The sequence below is a fragment of the Pongo abelii genome, chromosome 16, assembly GCF_028885655.2.
Source record: "Pongo abelii isolate AG06213 chromosome 16, NHGRI_mPonAbe1-v2.0_pri, whole genome shotgun sequence".
In the NCBI taxonomy this organism is placed as follows: Eukaryota; Metazoa; Chordata; class Mammalia; order Primates; family Hominidae; genus Pongo; species Pongo abelii.
The window spans coordinates 67177545-67194481 of record NC_072001.2 but is presented as its reverse complement, the minus strand read 5'-3'; the positions used below and the strand labels follow the sequence as shown (position 1 = coordinate 67194481).

The 16937-nt window shown below is 45.6% G+C and overlaps 2 protein-coding genes across 3 annotated transcripts in view; one reads left to right on the top strand and one right to left on the bottom strand.

Annotated features, from left to right (window-relative positions):
• Positions 1-16937, top strand: part of PPIB (peptidylprolyl isomerase B) — a 118750-nt gene that overhangs the window by 22229 nt on the left and 79584 nt on the right. The window lies entirely within an intron of this gene.
• The window catches only part of SNX1 (sorting nexin 1), a 41963-nt gene continuing 27118 nt past the window's right edge, over positions 2093-16937 (bottom strand). Inside the window, exons 5-15 of one of the 2 annotated variants that reach the window (XM_063716043.1) lie at positions 16781-16824; positions 14168-14309; positions 13126-13204; positions 12576-12651; positions 10348-10461; positions 10058-10151; positions 8487-8692; positions 5590-5733; positions 3972-4052; positions 3451-3522; positions 2093-2341 (exon numbers count right to left, since the gene is read on the bottom strand). In XM_063716043.1, coding sequence (XP_063572113.1) covers positions 2186-2341; positions 3451-3522; positions 3972-4052; positions 5590-5733; positions 8487-8692; positions 10058-10151; positions 10348-10461; positions 12576-12651; positions 13126-13204; positions 14168-14309; positions 16781-16824 — 1208 coding nt within the window. In that variant the 3' untranslated portion in view covers positions 2093-2185. 2 annotated transcript variants of the gene reach the window in all.

Genomic DNA, 16937 nt, shown 5'->3' with positions numbered 1-16937 from the left:
ATTTGAGAATCAAGATAAAATCAAAGCAATGGCTTGCAACTCTGAGTAAAATAGGAATCCCTGCATCCATATTGATAAACAAGTGAATAAATAAATGGTGAGAAAGGATGTTTTTCTTTCTATGTAGAATGTCAACCAATAAATGTAGAAGGCATTATGGAGTTAGGAAATCATGTTGGTCAATCATGACAGTAATAACTCAGACAAGACTAATCAACTGGTACTATATAACTAGTGAATGAGGAACAAAATACTTATATAGTCTCAAAGTATCTCCCCACAAATTACTTGTAAATTACAAAGGGGAAATCGTAAATTTAAAATGAAATCTGGCAGACACCAACCTAAGCGGTGAACAGAGTTAACAACATTAATGGGACCAACTGACATTATACGCTGATTACGATGCACTGACGACACACTGCTTCTGTGATATTCCCACCCAGAATGCAAAACCCTCACCTAGTCATGCGGAACCATCACACAAATCCAAACTGAGGAACATTCGACAAAATAGCCTGTATTCTTCAAAAATGTCATGGTAATGAAAGACAAAAGAAAGCTGAGGAATCTGCAGTATTGAGAGACACACGTTTACAAATGTAACACACGATACTGCACAAGGAAAAAGAATGGCTTATAGGACATTATTGGGATAAATGGCAAAATTTAAATATGAATCATGGGTTAGATAACAGTATTAAATCACTGTTAAACTTCCTGATTTTGATAATAATACTTAAAAAAACCCTGAATAATGCTTAAAATAATTCTCTTCTTCTCTTAGAAGAGAATGTCCTGTTCTTAGGGAAATGCATACTGTTTTGGGCATAATGGGGTATCTGTGCAAATTACTCTCAAATGATTAAGAAAATACAACATGAAATATAAATAAGGCAAATGGGATAAAATGTAAACACTCAGTCAATCTGGATAAAAGATATATAGGAGTTCTTTGTGATAGTCCTGCAACTTTTCTGTAAATCTGAAATTGTATTCAAAATTTTAAAGTTACCAACAAAACAAAACAAACAACCCCTGACCAAGAATCCAACAAGGGATGAATCAAAATTATGGTACAGTCACCCTATGGAAGCCTTCAAATTACACAGCTTTACAAATCAACTTTGTGAAGATATATAACAATATAGGAAAATGCTTATAACATGTACAATGTTGAATGATAAAAGCAGGATACAAAATATTTTATGTGTATATTATTACAACTATGTAAAAGCAAGCATATAATAAAGACTGGAAGGATAAAACCAAAGTTGATGATAAGGATACTGAGGGGTAGGGAGAGTGACTTTTTCCAAAAACTTCACCTGTTAAAAAGAAATACTTGCACCACTGGCCCTTCCCTTGGTGCTGCGTCTGTGTACAGGGAATCAGAATATTTACTGCGTTCTCTTGCCTCAGGTTGCCTCGCCCCAAACCTTAGCCCCCCACCAAAGAGAACTGATACAGTAGGACCTGGGGCCCCAGTGGCGGGAGCGTCTTTGGGATGGAGGGGCTGGAGGTGGCAAGGCTCCCATAGTGGCAGTCAGCAGCTCGAGCTCACAAAGAAGCTTCAAAGCCCACTCCGACCAGTACAGCTTGAGCAGCTGTGGACACAGCTAAGGGGGAAGCCCAGCCTTGACCGACCTGAGACTCTGGCCTCCCCTGGCTAGACCGGCAGAGATCTATGTGAACACCCTTTGGCTGTGTGTGCAACTCCTGGGGGCTCTTGCTGGCAGGCTGCCTCCTGGGCACAGACAGTAGAGCTTCTTTGAACCTCCTAAGGTTCAGGAGCTCTTGGATCACCCTATCTAGAGGCAGAGGGCATGGCTTTCATGTCTATGGAGATAAAGCATCAAGTCCTTATCAGACCTTCACACCTTCACACAGTCTACTGAGGATGTGTTTTGATGGGTGACAAAAATAGGTTTAGTTATATATAAGACTTGCCATCAGAAGGCAAGACTCAGAGAACCCTGAGCAGCTTAGGGAAGCAGGAAGAATAAAAGAGAAAGGCTCTTGCTTAATGATAGGGATACCAAAAAAAAAAAAAAAAAGAGAGAGAGAAAGTCTCCGCCTCCATTGCAGGAGAATAGGTTTTAATAGATTTTGCTCCTCTTATTTTAAGAGATGTTTTTAAAACTCCTTCCCTAAAGAAGTGGGAATACGAAACAGATTGAGACCCTCAGAACAGGTAGCTGAGGTAGGCAGAGAGAAAGAAACGCCATTTCCAGAGGGAAGCAGCAGCAAAAAACTTGTGAACGGTAGAGAAAAACTTACTATACCTGGGCAACTTCTTGGTTAGGAGTATTCCAGACCTGATTCCCAACTGCTCCCCAGCCTAAGCAAAAACCACCAACATTCTGAGTCATGTGACCTGATTTTAAAATATTTTATTACATAACCTTTTCATGGCACCATCAGGAGTAACAGAAAACGTTATTCCCAGTTCCTAAACCACATCCTGAAAAATATACATTTGTATTTATATATTTATATCAATACTCCACCCCATCCCATAATTCCACCACCTATTGTAGGTCTTTTGCTTAAAGCAGGAAACTATTCTCTTAGGTAAGAAAATATATATGGAAGCTAAATGAAATAACGGTTAGAGTAACTGGGGACAGTTGGTCGTGGGGACAGGGAGGAAGGGGTTAAGTCCAGCCTAGGCAGGATGCATCACTGGGGGTCCAGCAAGGTGGAGGAGGACAGTGTATAAAAAGGCAGCGTCACACAGGTGGGCTCTGGGGTCCTTGGTCCATTAGGAGATGGCCTTTGCCTCAGGAAGGAAGGCTTCCCAGTACTTTGCCAGCTGCAAAGAAGTGGGGACATTAAGCAAGTGCCCCCACCTAGTGGCAGAGCCTAAGCCAGCCTGGGAGGAATCAAGCACAGTACCCTGGCGCTCCCCAACCGCCTGCCACACAAAGCCAGGCTCCGAGCAGCTGCACAGGCCACATGACCTTCACACCTCCCTCTCGACAGGGAAGGCAGCAGTTCCTGAGCCCCAAGTGCAAGGACAGTCTCTGAAGACAGTCTTGGCTCCACCCCAGAGGGAGCACCCCTGTGGTGGCCACAGCTTTGCCTGGCTCAGTTAGTTCCTCACAGTGGGGCCACTGTTTCACATACTGACGAGGCCTCAGCCTCAGGAGGGCCAGGTGGTACCATGGGGTGGCTCCTCGAAGGGTAAGCAGTTACAGGGAGATGGGGTTTGTCCTCAAAAACTAACTCACCTCAGAATGAGGGCAGCAGACCTGGGCCCTCCTGCTTGGTAAAAGACCCTGTTGGATGCTCCATGTCAGAGCAGCAGGGCCTATTTTCAATGATGGACTATAGGAGGGCCCAGCCCCTCAGAAGCAGGGCCTGCACATCTCGTCGCAGAAGCCCCAAGGAGGCAGCTGGCCTTTGGAGCGGGCAGTAGAGGATGAAGGTCACGCACAACTTACATACCTGCTGCTGTGAGTAAAGGAGTGTCTCAAGGTACTTGATCACGTGGTTCTTGAAGTCCTTGGATTTCTCTTTCTAGGAGACAAGATTCTACACTGACCATCCAGTTTTTGCTTTCCCTTTCGATGGGATGGTGGTGTTTATTGCTGACCAAGGCCAAACACAGTCTCAGAAAGTAGAGGCAGCAGGTGGAACAGCTGTAATTTCCAGCCAAAGAGGGTCTGCCAAGGCCTTGAAAGGCTTTTTTGGAGGGCAGGAGATGGGAAGTGGAGGAGAAACGACAGGGGACCGAGGGTATGTGGCAGCTGCAAGATTTGTGTTTAACTGCTGTGGTCCCGCCACAAGTGTAAGATTTCCACTGTGCCTAGGATCAAGCATACACCCCGCAAAGAAGGCCACGCCTGCTCACGAGAACTGCCAAGTCACTGGCACCTCTCTCTTTACCCAATAGAGTTGGACAACACCAAGAGTATTCCTAAAACAAGCACTGCATGCTAAGTGAGAAGCAGGATCTTCTACCTCACCTCAAACCGTATCACTTCTTTTCGGACCACTGTTGAAATCCTCTCGAAGTCCCTTTCATATTGAGTCACCCGAGACTCCCACTGGGAAGAAAGAGGAAAGAAAGGATCACCTCATATTATAGCATCATTATTAAGCCTTCACATTTGGACAGCAATTTTACATATGAGGCCTCAATTGATCATTATGTCTGTCTGTCCCTGTGGGTAAGATGAGGTGTCACAGAGGATTTCACATGTAAGTCAGAGTCCAGCAGAAGGCTACTTTAGGGGCTGACTGGAAAAAGAGATGCCTGTGTTTCAGGCATCTGGGACCAACTGTGGTCCTTCAAGAAGGCTCTGATATGCCAGCAGCCTCCAGTTTAGGTACTCACCAGCAGGGCTGAAAGGCCTGGAAAACTTAATTTAGTTCTCACGAGAAGGCATATCTGAATCAGCTAGGTAGCTTTTCAAACACCCAGCCAGGACCCCTCCTGCCGAGATTCTTTTTTTTTTTTTTGAGATGGAGTCTCGCTCTGTCATCCAGGCTGGAGTGCAGTGGTGCGATCTTGGCTCACTGCAACCTCTGCCTCTCAGGTTCAAGCAGTTCTCGTGCCACAGCCTCCTGAGTAGCTAGGACTACAGGCGTGTGCCATCACGCCTAATTTTTTTTTTTTTGAGACAGAGTCTTGCTCTGTTGCCAGGCTGGAGTGCAGTGGCTTGATCTCGGCTCACTGCAACCTTCGCCTCCTAGGTTCAAGCGATTCTCCTGCCTCAGCCTCCTGAGTATCTGAGACTACAGGTGGGTGCTACCACGCCCAGCTAATTTTTGTATTTTTTTTAGTAGAGATGGGGTTTCACCATGTTGGCCAAGATGGTCTCAATCTCTTGACCTCGTGATCGGCTCACCTTGGCCTCCCAAAGTGCTGGGATTACAGGGGTGAGCCACCGTGCCCAGCCCCGGCTAATTTTTTGTATTTTTAGTAGAGATGGGGTTTTACCATGTTGGCCAGGCTGGTCTAGAACTCCTGACCTCGGCCGGGCGCGGTGGCTCACGCCTGTAATCCCAGCACTTTGGGAGGCCGAGGCAGGTGTATCACAAGGTCAGGAGATCGAGACCATCTTGGCTGCTAACACGGTGAAACCCCGTCTCTACTAAAAGTACAAAAAATTAGCCAGGTGTGGTGGCAGGAGCCTGTAGTCCCAGCTACTTGGGAGGCTGAGGCAGGAGAATGGCGTGAACCCAGGAGGCAGAGCTTGCAGTGAGCCGAGATCGCGCCACTGCACTCCAGCCTGGTGACAGAGCGAGACTCCATCTAAAACAACAACAACAACAAAAAAACTCTGACCTCAAGTGATACGCCCACCTTGGCCTCCCAAAGTGCTAGGATTACAGGCGTGAGCCACCATGCCGGCCCAGAGATTCTGATTTGACAAGTCTGGGTAGAGTAGAAAAAGAACAGGGGGACTAGGCCTCAGGAAGGCCTGGAGTCATTCTCAGAGGCTTCCTCAGCAGCCACGGCCCTTTAGACTCAATCAGCGCTCTTCCCCCTGGGGGGTTCCAAACCTCTGGGTGGGATGGGCCCTGGGTTCATTTGGAACCAGCAGAACACCCCTGGCTGGGCTGCCTCAGGGGACTCACCTCGAGGATCTCGTCCTTGGCCTGCTGCAGCTTATCAGGCTTGTTGGCCCACAGCAGCCGAGCCTCGGCCTCCCGCTTCTTCTGCAGTGTGGCTTGGGCATCCTGCCAGCGCTGCCATGTCTTCATGCGCTGGTCAAAGGCAGCCTGTGGGGGTGGGGTTGAGGAGGAGCACAACCAGCTCTTCAACAGCTCTGCTGGCTCTGCCTCGAGGCAGGCTCTCCCAGCAGCTGCACCAGGGACGGACTGAGCAAGGGCAGGTTCTGCAGCCACGTTAGTGCCCAGCTGGGAAGTTTAATGTCTAGGAGCAAAGCTTGGGTAAGACTCCTCTCCAAGCTTCCAGGAGGCCAGTGCCATGCTGCTTCATGCTACTCCCAGGGCTGGATGGCAGGGAGCCAGTAGGTGGCCTCATGCCAGTGACCAATACTATGGCTTACAAAAGTACCTCCCTCAGATCAGTCAGTTCATAAGGCTACATACTTTCCCTGAGTGCCTGCCATGTGCCAGGAGCTAAGAATACAGTGGATGAAACTCATGGTCCCGTTTTCATGGAACTTCCATCTAATGGAAAAGGCCAACATTACATTCACAATTACAAATAGATACAAGTATGCAGACTACTGGGAAAGCAGCAGGGTACTATAACATGAAACCAGGGGCCTAGCTTAGCCTGGGAAATATGTCAGGGAAGTCCACCCTAAGGACCCAGCCTTTAAACTGACACCCAAAAAATGCACAAGGTTAGCTTAACAAATCTTTAAATCAACACCTAAAACCACCATAGGGCCACACTGCTTTTTCCCAACCACACACTCACCTGCTCTAGGCTACCAAGGCCTCCAAGAAGCTCCCCAAAATCTATTTGCTAGTTTTCCTTGTTTCCAGTTCCTTGACCACAATCAACATTTCCAGGAAAGGAAGCTGCTGGCCTGACTAACCACGCCCACCCGGACTTGCTTAATAGGCTCCAAGCAGCAGCCTGGATCAAGGATCTGTGCCTGGGGCCAGCCGCCCAGCCAGGTTCCAGCGGCTCCCTCACTGCCCTGCAAAAGTTCCCCGAATATTTTCTTTTTAGACGGAGTTTCACTCTTGTCACCCAGGCTGGAGTGCAATGGCGTGATCTTGGCTCACTGCAACCTCCACCTCCTGGTTTCAAGTGATTCTCCTGCCTCAGCCTCCTGAGTAGCTGGGATTACAGGCGCACACCACCACACACGGATAATTTTTGTATTTTTAGTAGAGATGGGGTTTCGCCACACTGGCCAGGCTGGTCTTGAACTCCTGACCTCAGGTGATCCACCTGCCTCAGCCTCCCAAAGTGCTGGGATTACAGGCATAAGCCACCACGCCCCACCTTCCCTGAATATTGTCTATGCCTCCTTAGCGCAGGCTTTTGCCAAAACTTGAACCTTAGGGAATGCAACTGCCCCAGCATTGTCACTGCTGCTCCCCTGCAGCATCTTAACACCTCAATGTCAAAAGATTAGGTAAAGGGCAACCTCATATCTGAGTTAGACTCAAGCCCAACCCACTGGCCTAACAGCGGTCCGGCTCCACACTCAGGGAAGAGCAGAAAAGAAACCTTTGCCCTTCTCTCCAATCCCACCACCAGGCTCATAAGCATGAGGTAGGCAGACGGAGGGTCTCTGAGAAAAGACCATTCGCAATTCTGTACCATGAGGCACACTTCCCCAGCCCCAGCCCATGTAGCTCTAAGCAAGGCCCTCACCCCTGTGGTACAAGCTCACTCTGCCTGGGGGCCATATCCAAGAACTGTGCTCTCCAGAGACCCCAAACAATGCTCCTCATAGAAAGCTTCCCCCAGAGGGTGCCCTTCCTGCAGCTGGCTCTCCAGTCTAAGTAGCCTGCCCAGTTCTAAGAATTACATAGCAGGTTATTTTTCAAGCCTCTTATCACTCTGGAGTTAGCAGCAAACCAAACAGCAATGGGAGAGGACAATGAGCAACCTCCCAGGCTCTATGAGGCATCTCTACCATGGGGGAAGCGACAGCCTGGGAGCAGCTCAGCTCCTGACACAATGCACAAGCTCCCTAATGGGAGATATGCTGGGGATGGGGAACGAGCGGTGGGCACTGTTCTAACTCTGAGGCTCACACATCCTGATCCCAAGCCAAATCAGGGACAGACTTAGGCCCTTAGAGTGTAGGCTTCCGAATCTTGGTTCTTTCCTCTGTCTTAGGGAGGCCATGTGACAGCTAATACCACTGTCAAAATTCCTTAACCTTAATCACTAGGAGTGCTCACGGGGAAACCACACTGCTTGATCACCAGGAGAAAGAGTGAGGTGCTCGACGAGGGGCAGGCTGGAATGTTACCAGTGTGGGGTGGCACAGCACAAGAAGGCTCTGGTGACAAGCTCTCTCAGTCCCCTGGCCGCACTCCTCCATGCAATGCCAAGCCAGTTCCATGTAGTTACCTGACTGCCCATACTGGAAGGACAAGTGGAAGTCAGCAAGAGCTCTTAACCAGGGCAAAGCCACCAGTTACTGTTAAGGAGGCAAAGACCAAAGGACTGAGGAAGTCACTGTTCCAGGGGACCAAGAGAGCAGGTCTGTAAGCAACCTTGCTTCAAGAAAAGACCACAGAAGACACTGTCTGGCCTCAACAATAAAGGGCAAGCTATTTGGAAATTCAAGAGTGGTCTTTTCTCCAAATGCCATCTAGGAATCTTGGCTGTGGGGCTCAAAATGATTCAGTGATAACTGGCTAAAAGGTGAATAGATTGCTTGGTTTATAGTAAACCTTTCCTCTTAAAAGTAGAAAAAGTGACACCTATTTACAAGCTATAATGGGATGGGGAAGCTATCTTGGGAAGGGGACCAGCAAAGGAAAAACAAATCAAATCAAGGGAAGGAGGAGAAAAGGAAACAGAAGCTTACTCGGACTATGGCCAGGAGGCGAATGTAGTCACTCAGAAGCTCAGCAAGAAGGAAGAAGTCATTGTTGGCCTGTTCCTGGTGGAGCTGCTCAATTTTTTCTTCCACCTCAGCCAGCTGGGAGAGTGCCCGTGACAATGCCGTGTTGTCCTCAGAGCTCCCAAGCATGGCTAGACTCTTTGCAAACTGGGCTGTGTTCAGCGCTAGCTCTGGAAGGAGGAAAAGACAGCAGAGGCCTCTCTGATCTCACAAGGAAAAGGGACAAATCAGCTGACACTGCATGGCATGTCTTAGCAATGCCGCCCACTGCATATCTGGGAATTGAGGGCTCTGCAACCCAGTCACTGACACCACAGTTAACTGTATTCAGAGAGTAAAGAGAATGTGGCCTGGTCACAGGAGCAGGAGGGAGAGGCACCAGCTGTCCTGAGTTTCACTGGGTTAGGCCTACCTGAAGCAAGCAGCTCCAATATCCCTGGAGAACCAAAGCCCAGTTGTTAAATAACAAACAGGCCAAAGAAACTATTCTTATATTTATGTTAAAGCTCATAAGTGGTAGCCTCTCTGTACAAGAGAGAAGAGTGAATATATGTGCACACCGTACAGTCTTGCACGTTCTAGAGTAGGGCAAACTTTGTGCAAAGGAGTGCAGTGGCGCCATCTCAGCTCACTGTAACCTCCACCTCCCGGGTTCAAGCAATTCTCTGCCTCAGCCTCCCAAGTAGATGAGATTACAGATGCCCACCACCACACCTGGCTAATTTTTTGTATTTTTAGTAGAGACAGGGGTTCACCATCTTGGCCAGGCTGGCCTTGAACTCCTAACCTCGTGACCCACCTGCCTCGGCCTCCCAAAGTGCTGGGATTACGGGCGTGAGCCACCGTGACTGGCTGATAATAAATTTTTTAGACTTTGGAGGCTACACATAGTCTGCTCCAGATTCTTTTCTCCCCTCATTCATTCCTTTAAAAATGTAAAAACCTAAATTTGTAGCTCATGGCAATAGGAACCAGGGTCAGATTTGGCCCATGGGCCAGATTATACTTTGCCAACCCTTACTTACCCTGGCCTCATGCTATGGGTCTTCTGTCTGTTTTGATTTCTAATTATCAGCATGTTTAAGGCAGACAGGGAAAAGATTCAAACTGGGAAAATTTCACAAGCTCTTAAGCAAATTTCACTAAAGAAAGATGCAGAAGGATTAGGAGACAGGTGGTTTCCTTGCATTTATGCATCGCTGGTTTGACCATGTAGCTCAAGCATGTATTACATCATTTTGGATGTAAGCCATCAACTCAAAACCAACAGAAGCCCACATCCCAGGTCATGCTATATCTTGGGATGGCTTCCCTGCACCCCTCCCAGGTAGAAAGTACAATGCCCACAGTGGTTGAATCATGTTTTCTGCCAGGAGACGCAGGGCATACCTTTTTTTATCAGAACATCAAGGACCAGGTGGGCTGAGAATTTCAACTTGGATGGCTGAGAGGATTGGAACAGCATGCCCTCCCATCTCCAGTTCACTAGAGACAACAATTTCCCCTAGCTCCAAGTGCATTTCAGAGCTTGTTACCTTTCCTATGGTTGACTAGAGTTTCTACAACAGCATGCAGTTTCCGTAAGCGCTGCTCCTCACACTCTACCTCCTGGAGCTTCTCCTCAAACCACTGAAACACAAAAGCCCAGAACTTTAATGAGATTACTTTTATAGGTGCAGTACAGTCTTTTTTAGCAGTTGTTTTTCAAAAAGGGACTGAAAAATCTTATAAAAAATTTCTTATCTCAGAAATTTCAGGACTCCTTAGGGGTTCTGACCCATAAGCCTGAGGTGTAGGTGGAGGTAAGAGGCACAGGGCTACTCACAATGTCTGATTCATTCATCTTGATGGTCATTTTGCTGACGGCATCTGTGGCTTTGTTGAACATCTTGAGGAGACCAGCACCACTCAATGTCTGGGTACCCACGGCACGTGGCAGCTACAAGACCAAGAAGGCAGGGATGGCAAGTTATCTGCTGCCCCTATGTTAGGTTCAGAAGAATTAGTATCCATCAGATGGCATGCCAAAACTTGCCAGACAAATTATTTGAACTGTAAATTGTTTCCAAAGGCAGTCTGAGGAATCCACAACTAACATGTCCATACAAAAAAATCAAAGAACCATGTTAAAAAGAATCAGCAACATTTTCAGCTTTTGATATTTTATAAAGAAAAAAAGTAGACTGGGGTGTTATGTGGCCAGGTGACCTCAAATTGAGATTGTCTGCCTACCCAGGCATGAACTGCTTAAGTACCAAGCATACTCTTGTTAAAAGTCAAAAGTTCCTTTGGATTAGCATACTTTGTACAAAACCGGACTTAAAAGTCTTAAGACACTGAAATCGTGCTGTGTTCGAATTTTCTTCAGTGAGCAAATATCCAAGGACAAGAAAATTATTGATGCAGATCAAGGCTACTTTCAGGGATAACCTAGTAGTCAAGCAGGCCAAATATTTAGAAACAATCTGATTGCTGTTCAGTCTCCCCAGTACTCTCCTAGGGCATGGAAAGGACGCTGAAAAATCTATAGCATATACAGCATACTATGCTAAAAAGTCAGATTTTAGTGTTCAGGACTCTATGGCAGTAGTTCTTTTTTTTTTTTTTTTTTTTGAGACGGAGTCTTGCTCTTGTCGCCCAGGCTGGCGTGCAGTGGCACGATCTCAGCTCACTGCAACCTCTGCCTCCAGGGTTCAAGTGATTATCCTGCCTCAGCCTCCCAAGTAGCTGGGATTATAGGTGCCTGCCACCACGACCAGCTAATTTTTGTATTTTTAGTAGAGACAGGATTTTGCCATGTTGGCCAGGCTGGTCTCGAACTCCTGACCTCAGGTGATCCTCCTGCCTCAGCCTCCCAAAGTGCTGGGATTACAGGCATGAGCCACCGTGCCTGGCCTGGCAGTAGTTCTAAACTTGGGGCCACTTTGCTTCCTAGGGGACATTTGGCAATGTCTGGAGATGATTGTGGTTGTTATAACTGGGGAGGGGGTGCTACCTGGATCTAGTGGGTGGGTACCAGGAATGCTGCTAAAACCCCCTATAATGCATACGACAACCCCTACGACAAAGAACTATCTGACCCGAAGTGTCCACAGTGCTGCTACAGACATACCCTGCTTAGAGGTATGGAGTAAAGACGAGAGGGTGAAAAGGAAGAAGGGATTTAAGAATATCCACAAGAAAAGAATAAAAGATTTGAAGCATTTGACAGGGAATTTTTAATGAAAACATTTCATTTTAGAGGAAAAAACCCCCTCATTTATTTAGTATCATTTTCTTCACTGGAGTAACACATACTATATACAAATGAAAGAAAAATTTAAAAATAAAAATTAAAGCAAAATGATAGCACTACCCAGTCAATTACTTCCTTCTAGTTTGCTTTCCTGTGAGATAAAACATTTCACTCCAGTGTTTCTTTTGATCTTAATGACTTACATGTTTCTACAGCTGTATTTATATGCTATTTCATGTTTCACATTTTGTAATTCTTTTAACGTACATGTCCATGTACTAACATTTCTGTATACTTTGTTTATGATGAGAATCAAATATTTGGTTATACTGATATATTTTACTTAACTCTTCCACTGTTAGCAATTGGGCTGTTTTCAATTTTTGACAATCATGACTAGCCTACGCATAGCCTGTGAAAGAGACTGTCTACTTCAATCAACACTTTTCCTACATGGCAGTTCTGTGGTTTGCGGTAACTGTTAACCAGTGACCCGCCTGGCATAAAATATGCATTCAATCTGAGCCAAGAAGTAACCTACAACATGCCAAGGACCTGCCAAATAGATCACTGTGTTGATCCAGTAAGACAATACTAGGCTGCTATTTGACCCTTACAACCAACTGCTTTTGACTTCGGGCAGAGCTTCTTTTATTTCAAAGGCTGAAAAATACTTGTCACTCTCAGGGGTTCACACAAAACTAGGATACAGTCTAGTACTAGGCATGTTAAGTGCTCACATATTTTTGGAATGAACTAGTTTCATTTCACTAGGGGCAGATATAAATTATGAAATTCAGTTTGCACTGAATACTAACCTCTTCTTTTTCCAAGAACTCTCTGACATCAGGGTCCTGTAACATGGTAGGATGATTTACAATCCTCTGAAGGTACCTAAAAGGTAAGCAGTTATCATCTGGTTAGTTGAGCCGGCCTCAGAAGGTTCTGGGCGTCACACAGTGCTGGCAGTGATACCATGTCTTTTGTACTTTTTGTACTTAAAGTACCCTGAGATAAGGTACTTAAGTAGGACTCTCCTCGTAAGCATATTCAAGTTCACATTCCTGACATTTCCAAAAAGGGAGAGAAAAATAACTGGTCAGAAAGAAACCTCAGAGCCATTCATATTTGATTGTCTAAGAATATGACTGCCTGCTCACTCAGGATGGGGAAAAAACAGAAGATGGTCTATTCCTAAGGTGGGAAAATAAGCGACTCAGGAAAAGTTAAGAGATAATAAGGAGGTGTGCAACTTCAATTCATTCATGTTTCATCTCTAACTCAATGGACTGTCTCATCATTTAGACTCACTTTTCAGCTTTTCATTTGTCCTCACATTATTCAGGAAAATGGCTGTATGGTACTTACCTTTCTAAAGCAGCTCTCCGTTTTTCAAGAAATTCTGCAGAAGAAGAATCTTCCTTCCCAACTTTCACTTTTGTCATCCCTAGAATGGAATTTAAAAAGCAAAATAACCATAAATCATCATGAAGAGGATAAATCTTTTTTTTTTTTTAAGTGTCAACAGAAGGAAAGGCAGTGAGGCTAGCACACAGCCTAAGGCCACTTCTATGTTATGTGCAGGGATGAACAAAAGGTTCTTTACATGACAGCCACTTTTGAAAACTAGTCTCTAAGTGCTGAAGGTTCTAAACTCTAGGACTTGCAGAGTAAACATTTTCTTAAAAAGGCGGCCATGGAACCCTGAGTACAAACATCAACTGATGTTAATGAAGAGGCTCCTGGCCAGGCACAGTGGCACACCCGTAATCCCAGCACTTTGGGAGGCCAAGGTGGGTGGATCACGAGGTCGAGAGATCAAGACCATCCTGGCCAACGTGGTAAAACCCTGTTTCTACCAGAAATACAAAAATTAGCTGGGCATGGTGGCGGGCACCTGTAGTCCCAGCTACGCGGGAGGCTGAGGCAGGAGAATCTCTTGAACCTGGGAGGCGGAGGTTTCAGTGAGCCGAGATCGCACCACTGCACTCCAGCCTGGTGACAGAGCGAGACTCCACCTCAAAAATAAACAAACAAACAAACAAAAACCAAAAAACCAAAAAAACAAACAAAAAAAAAATGAAGAGGTTTCTTCCTCTGACCCCTAATCCAATGTAGTCTATTTCAATCTGGAGGCAACCGCAATCATTTAAGACTCCTGAAGACCAACAGAAAACAAACGAACATGACAACTCTGGAGGCTAAACCCAGAGCTCCTGCTGCACCCAAGGAGAACATGCCAAAATATGCTATTTTTCTCCAGACCTCCAGTGTAGGAAAACACTGGAAATGTCTCTCTTCTAACCACAAGACTGTTAATAGAAGTAGTCTCATATACTAAACAGTAAGTGAATTTTGGAGAGAATGCAAAGGAAAACAATCCAAGTGGAATGAAAGACCACAGGCTTACCTATGAGGCTCTTCTCCGGTGGAGGAGGGACAATGAAGCCATTCTGAGAGTGCTTCTCGGAAAGCTTCTCATAAAGACCCAGAAAGTCACTAAATCTTCTTTTTACTGCAAACTGTTTGCTTCTGAACAATGGTAAGCTCGTCTTGGGGACAGGAAAAAACACAAGGCAATTTCATTCCAAATAGGGGATGTTATCTTGAAAGTCATCCTATTCACATTAAAGAAACCCATTTCCCAGATCTCTGCCCTTCAGTCACCTGGCAAATAACTTTCTCCAAGGCAGAGAGTCTTAAACTTTTTAAAACTATAGTTCCCCCTTTGGGAGTCTGGGAGCCTAAGGAGCTCTTCTCAGAATAATGATTTTAAATGCAAAAAATATATAGGATTATAAAGGCAATCAATTAAAATTCAAATACATCTGAAGCCATGGTGACCTTTGAGAAAAAAAAAGTCAAATACAGTTTCATTCCCAGGTTAAGAACTCTTGTTCTAAAGAAAGAAATGTTCAGTTCTAGTTTAAAGCTAGAATTCTACAGTAACCAGTAACCCATTCATCTTTCACTGACTTTTTTTTTTTGGAGACAGGATCTCACTTTGTTGCCCAGGCTGGAGTGCATTGGTACGATCACAGCTTACTGCAGCCTCAAACTCCTGGGCTTAAGCGATCCTCCCACCTCAGCCTCCCAAGTAGCTAGGAATACAGGCACACGCTACCATGCCCAGCTCATTCTTCACTGCCTTTTTTTTTTTTTTTTTTTGAGATGGAGTCTCACTCTGTCACCCAGGCTGGAGTGCAGTGGTGCAATATCGGCTCACTGCAACCTCCACCTCCTGGGTTCAAGCAATTCTCTTGTCTCAGCCTCCTGAGTGGCTGGGATTACAGGCTCCTGCCACCACGCCCAGCTAATTTTTATAGTTTTTTAGTAGAGATGGGGTTTCACCATGTTGGCCAGGCTGGTCTCGAACTCCTGACCTCAGGTGATCCACCTGCCTCAGCCTCCCAAAGTGCTGGGATTGCAGGCGTGAGCCACTGCGACAAGCCTCATTGACTTATTTAAGGGTATTAGCTGCTGGAATTACAGCAGCCAAACTAAAGACAGACAAAAAGTGCTTCTAAGAAGGGAAAGCAGGTGATGAGCAGGGCGGGAATTGGATGAAATGTGTAAGCTGTAGACAGTAACCTCTAAAGTATCATAATCTAGAGCTCACAGGACTCAGGCCAACAAGTAGTAGAGAGACAATACAAAGCAGATTTCTACCAAAAAAGTTACGCCTACATCACAATGAGAGTTCACTTTAAACTCACCAGATAGGCAAAATTTAAGGAGACTGGCCTCACCAATTGCTGGCAAGGAAGTGAATCAATGGGAACTTTTATACACTGCTGATGGGGTATAAATTGGTACAAAGACTTTAAAAAACAGTTTGTATTCCTTGTGTCCAATATTTGCAGTACCTGTGACCCACGCGAATTACTCCTGGTTACATACTCTAGAGAAACCCTTCCACGTGTGCACTAGAGACGTGCAAGAAAGTTCCCAGTTACAAAAACCAGAAACATGTTGACAGCAGAAAATGGTCACAACAGGAAAACATAAATATTTCGTGGTATATGAACTAACTACAGCCACGACCATCAAGGATGGGTGAGAGAAACAATGCTAAATAAAGCAAGCACAATTATCAGCATGATACTATTTTTTTCTTTTTTTTTTTGAGACAGAGTCTCGCTCTGTCGCCCAGGCTGGAGTGCAGTGGCGCGATCTCGGCTCACTGCAAGCTCCGCCTCCCGGGTTCATGCCATTCTCCTGCCTCAGCCTCCCCAGCAGCTGGGGCTACAGGTGCCCGCCACCACGCCCAGCTAATTTTTTTGTATTTTTAGTAGAGACAGGGTTTCACTGTGTTAGCCAGGATGGTCTCGATCTCCTGACCTCATGATCTGCCCGTCTCGGCCTCCCAAAGTGCTGGAATTACAGGTGTGGGCCACCACGTTAGGCCCATATATATATATATGTAAAGATTTCTTATAAAGGAAATGAGAGACAACTCAGGAGAAAGGACACCTCTAAGGTATGAGGCAGGGGATATGATGGAAAAACACGCAAGTGGATCCAATGGTACTCAACTTAAGACTAGTGGTAAGTTTAGGGCTTCATTTATTATGCTTCATAACTTGTGTACAACATTGTGTACATTTTGTATGCATTAATATTATATACAAAAGAAGAGCAGACTAGAGGGGCAAAAGGTTAAGTATTAAAAAAAGCTCTCTGAAACCTCAGAAGCATTGAAGATTTTAAAAGATGGTTTAGGGCAATCTGTGAATCTAGCTCCAAACCACATGGTTCTCTAAGAGGGATGGGGCTGTATCAGATATACCACGACTTAATAGAATCACACTGAAATGTTAGCTTTCTGGAAGAGTATTAAAAAGAATCAGTCTGGAGTACCCAGATGAGATTACCAAGGGGATGCAGGCATGCTCCATCTTGAGTAAACATGAAGATGTTGGCAAAGAAACAAAGGAGATACCCAGAAATAATCTGAATGATGACCTTGGTATAAGCACCAAAGTCTATGAAGATGGTCATCAGCAGGGTCACCTGGACTCACCTGTGTTGTAACTTTGTAGGCTACATATGCATTCATACCATCCCCTGTGGGAGAACAAGAAAGCAGAAGATTATCTTGTAAACCAAAGCAGTGCCAATCCAGCTAACATTTAACCAGGAATCACAAAAGCCATAGGAACCCTGGATAAGAAGGGATG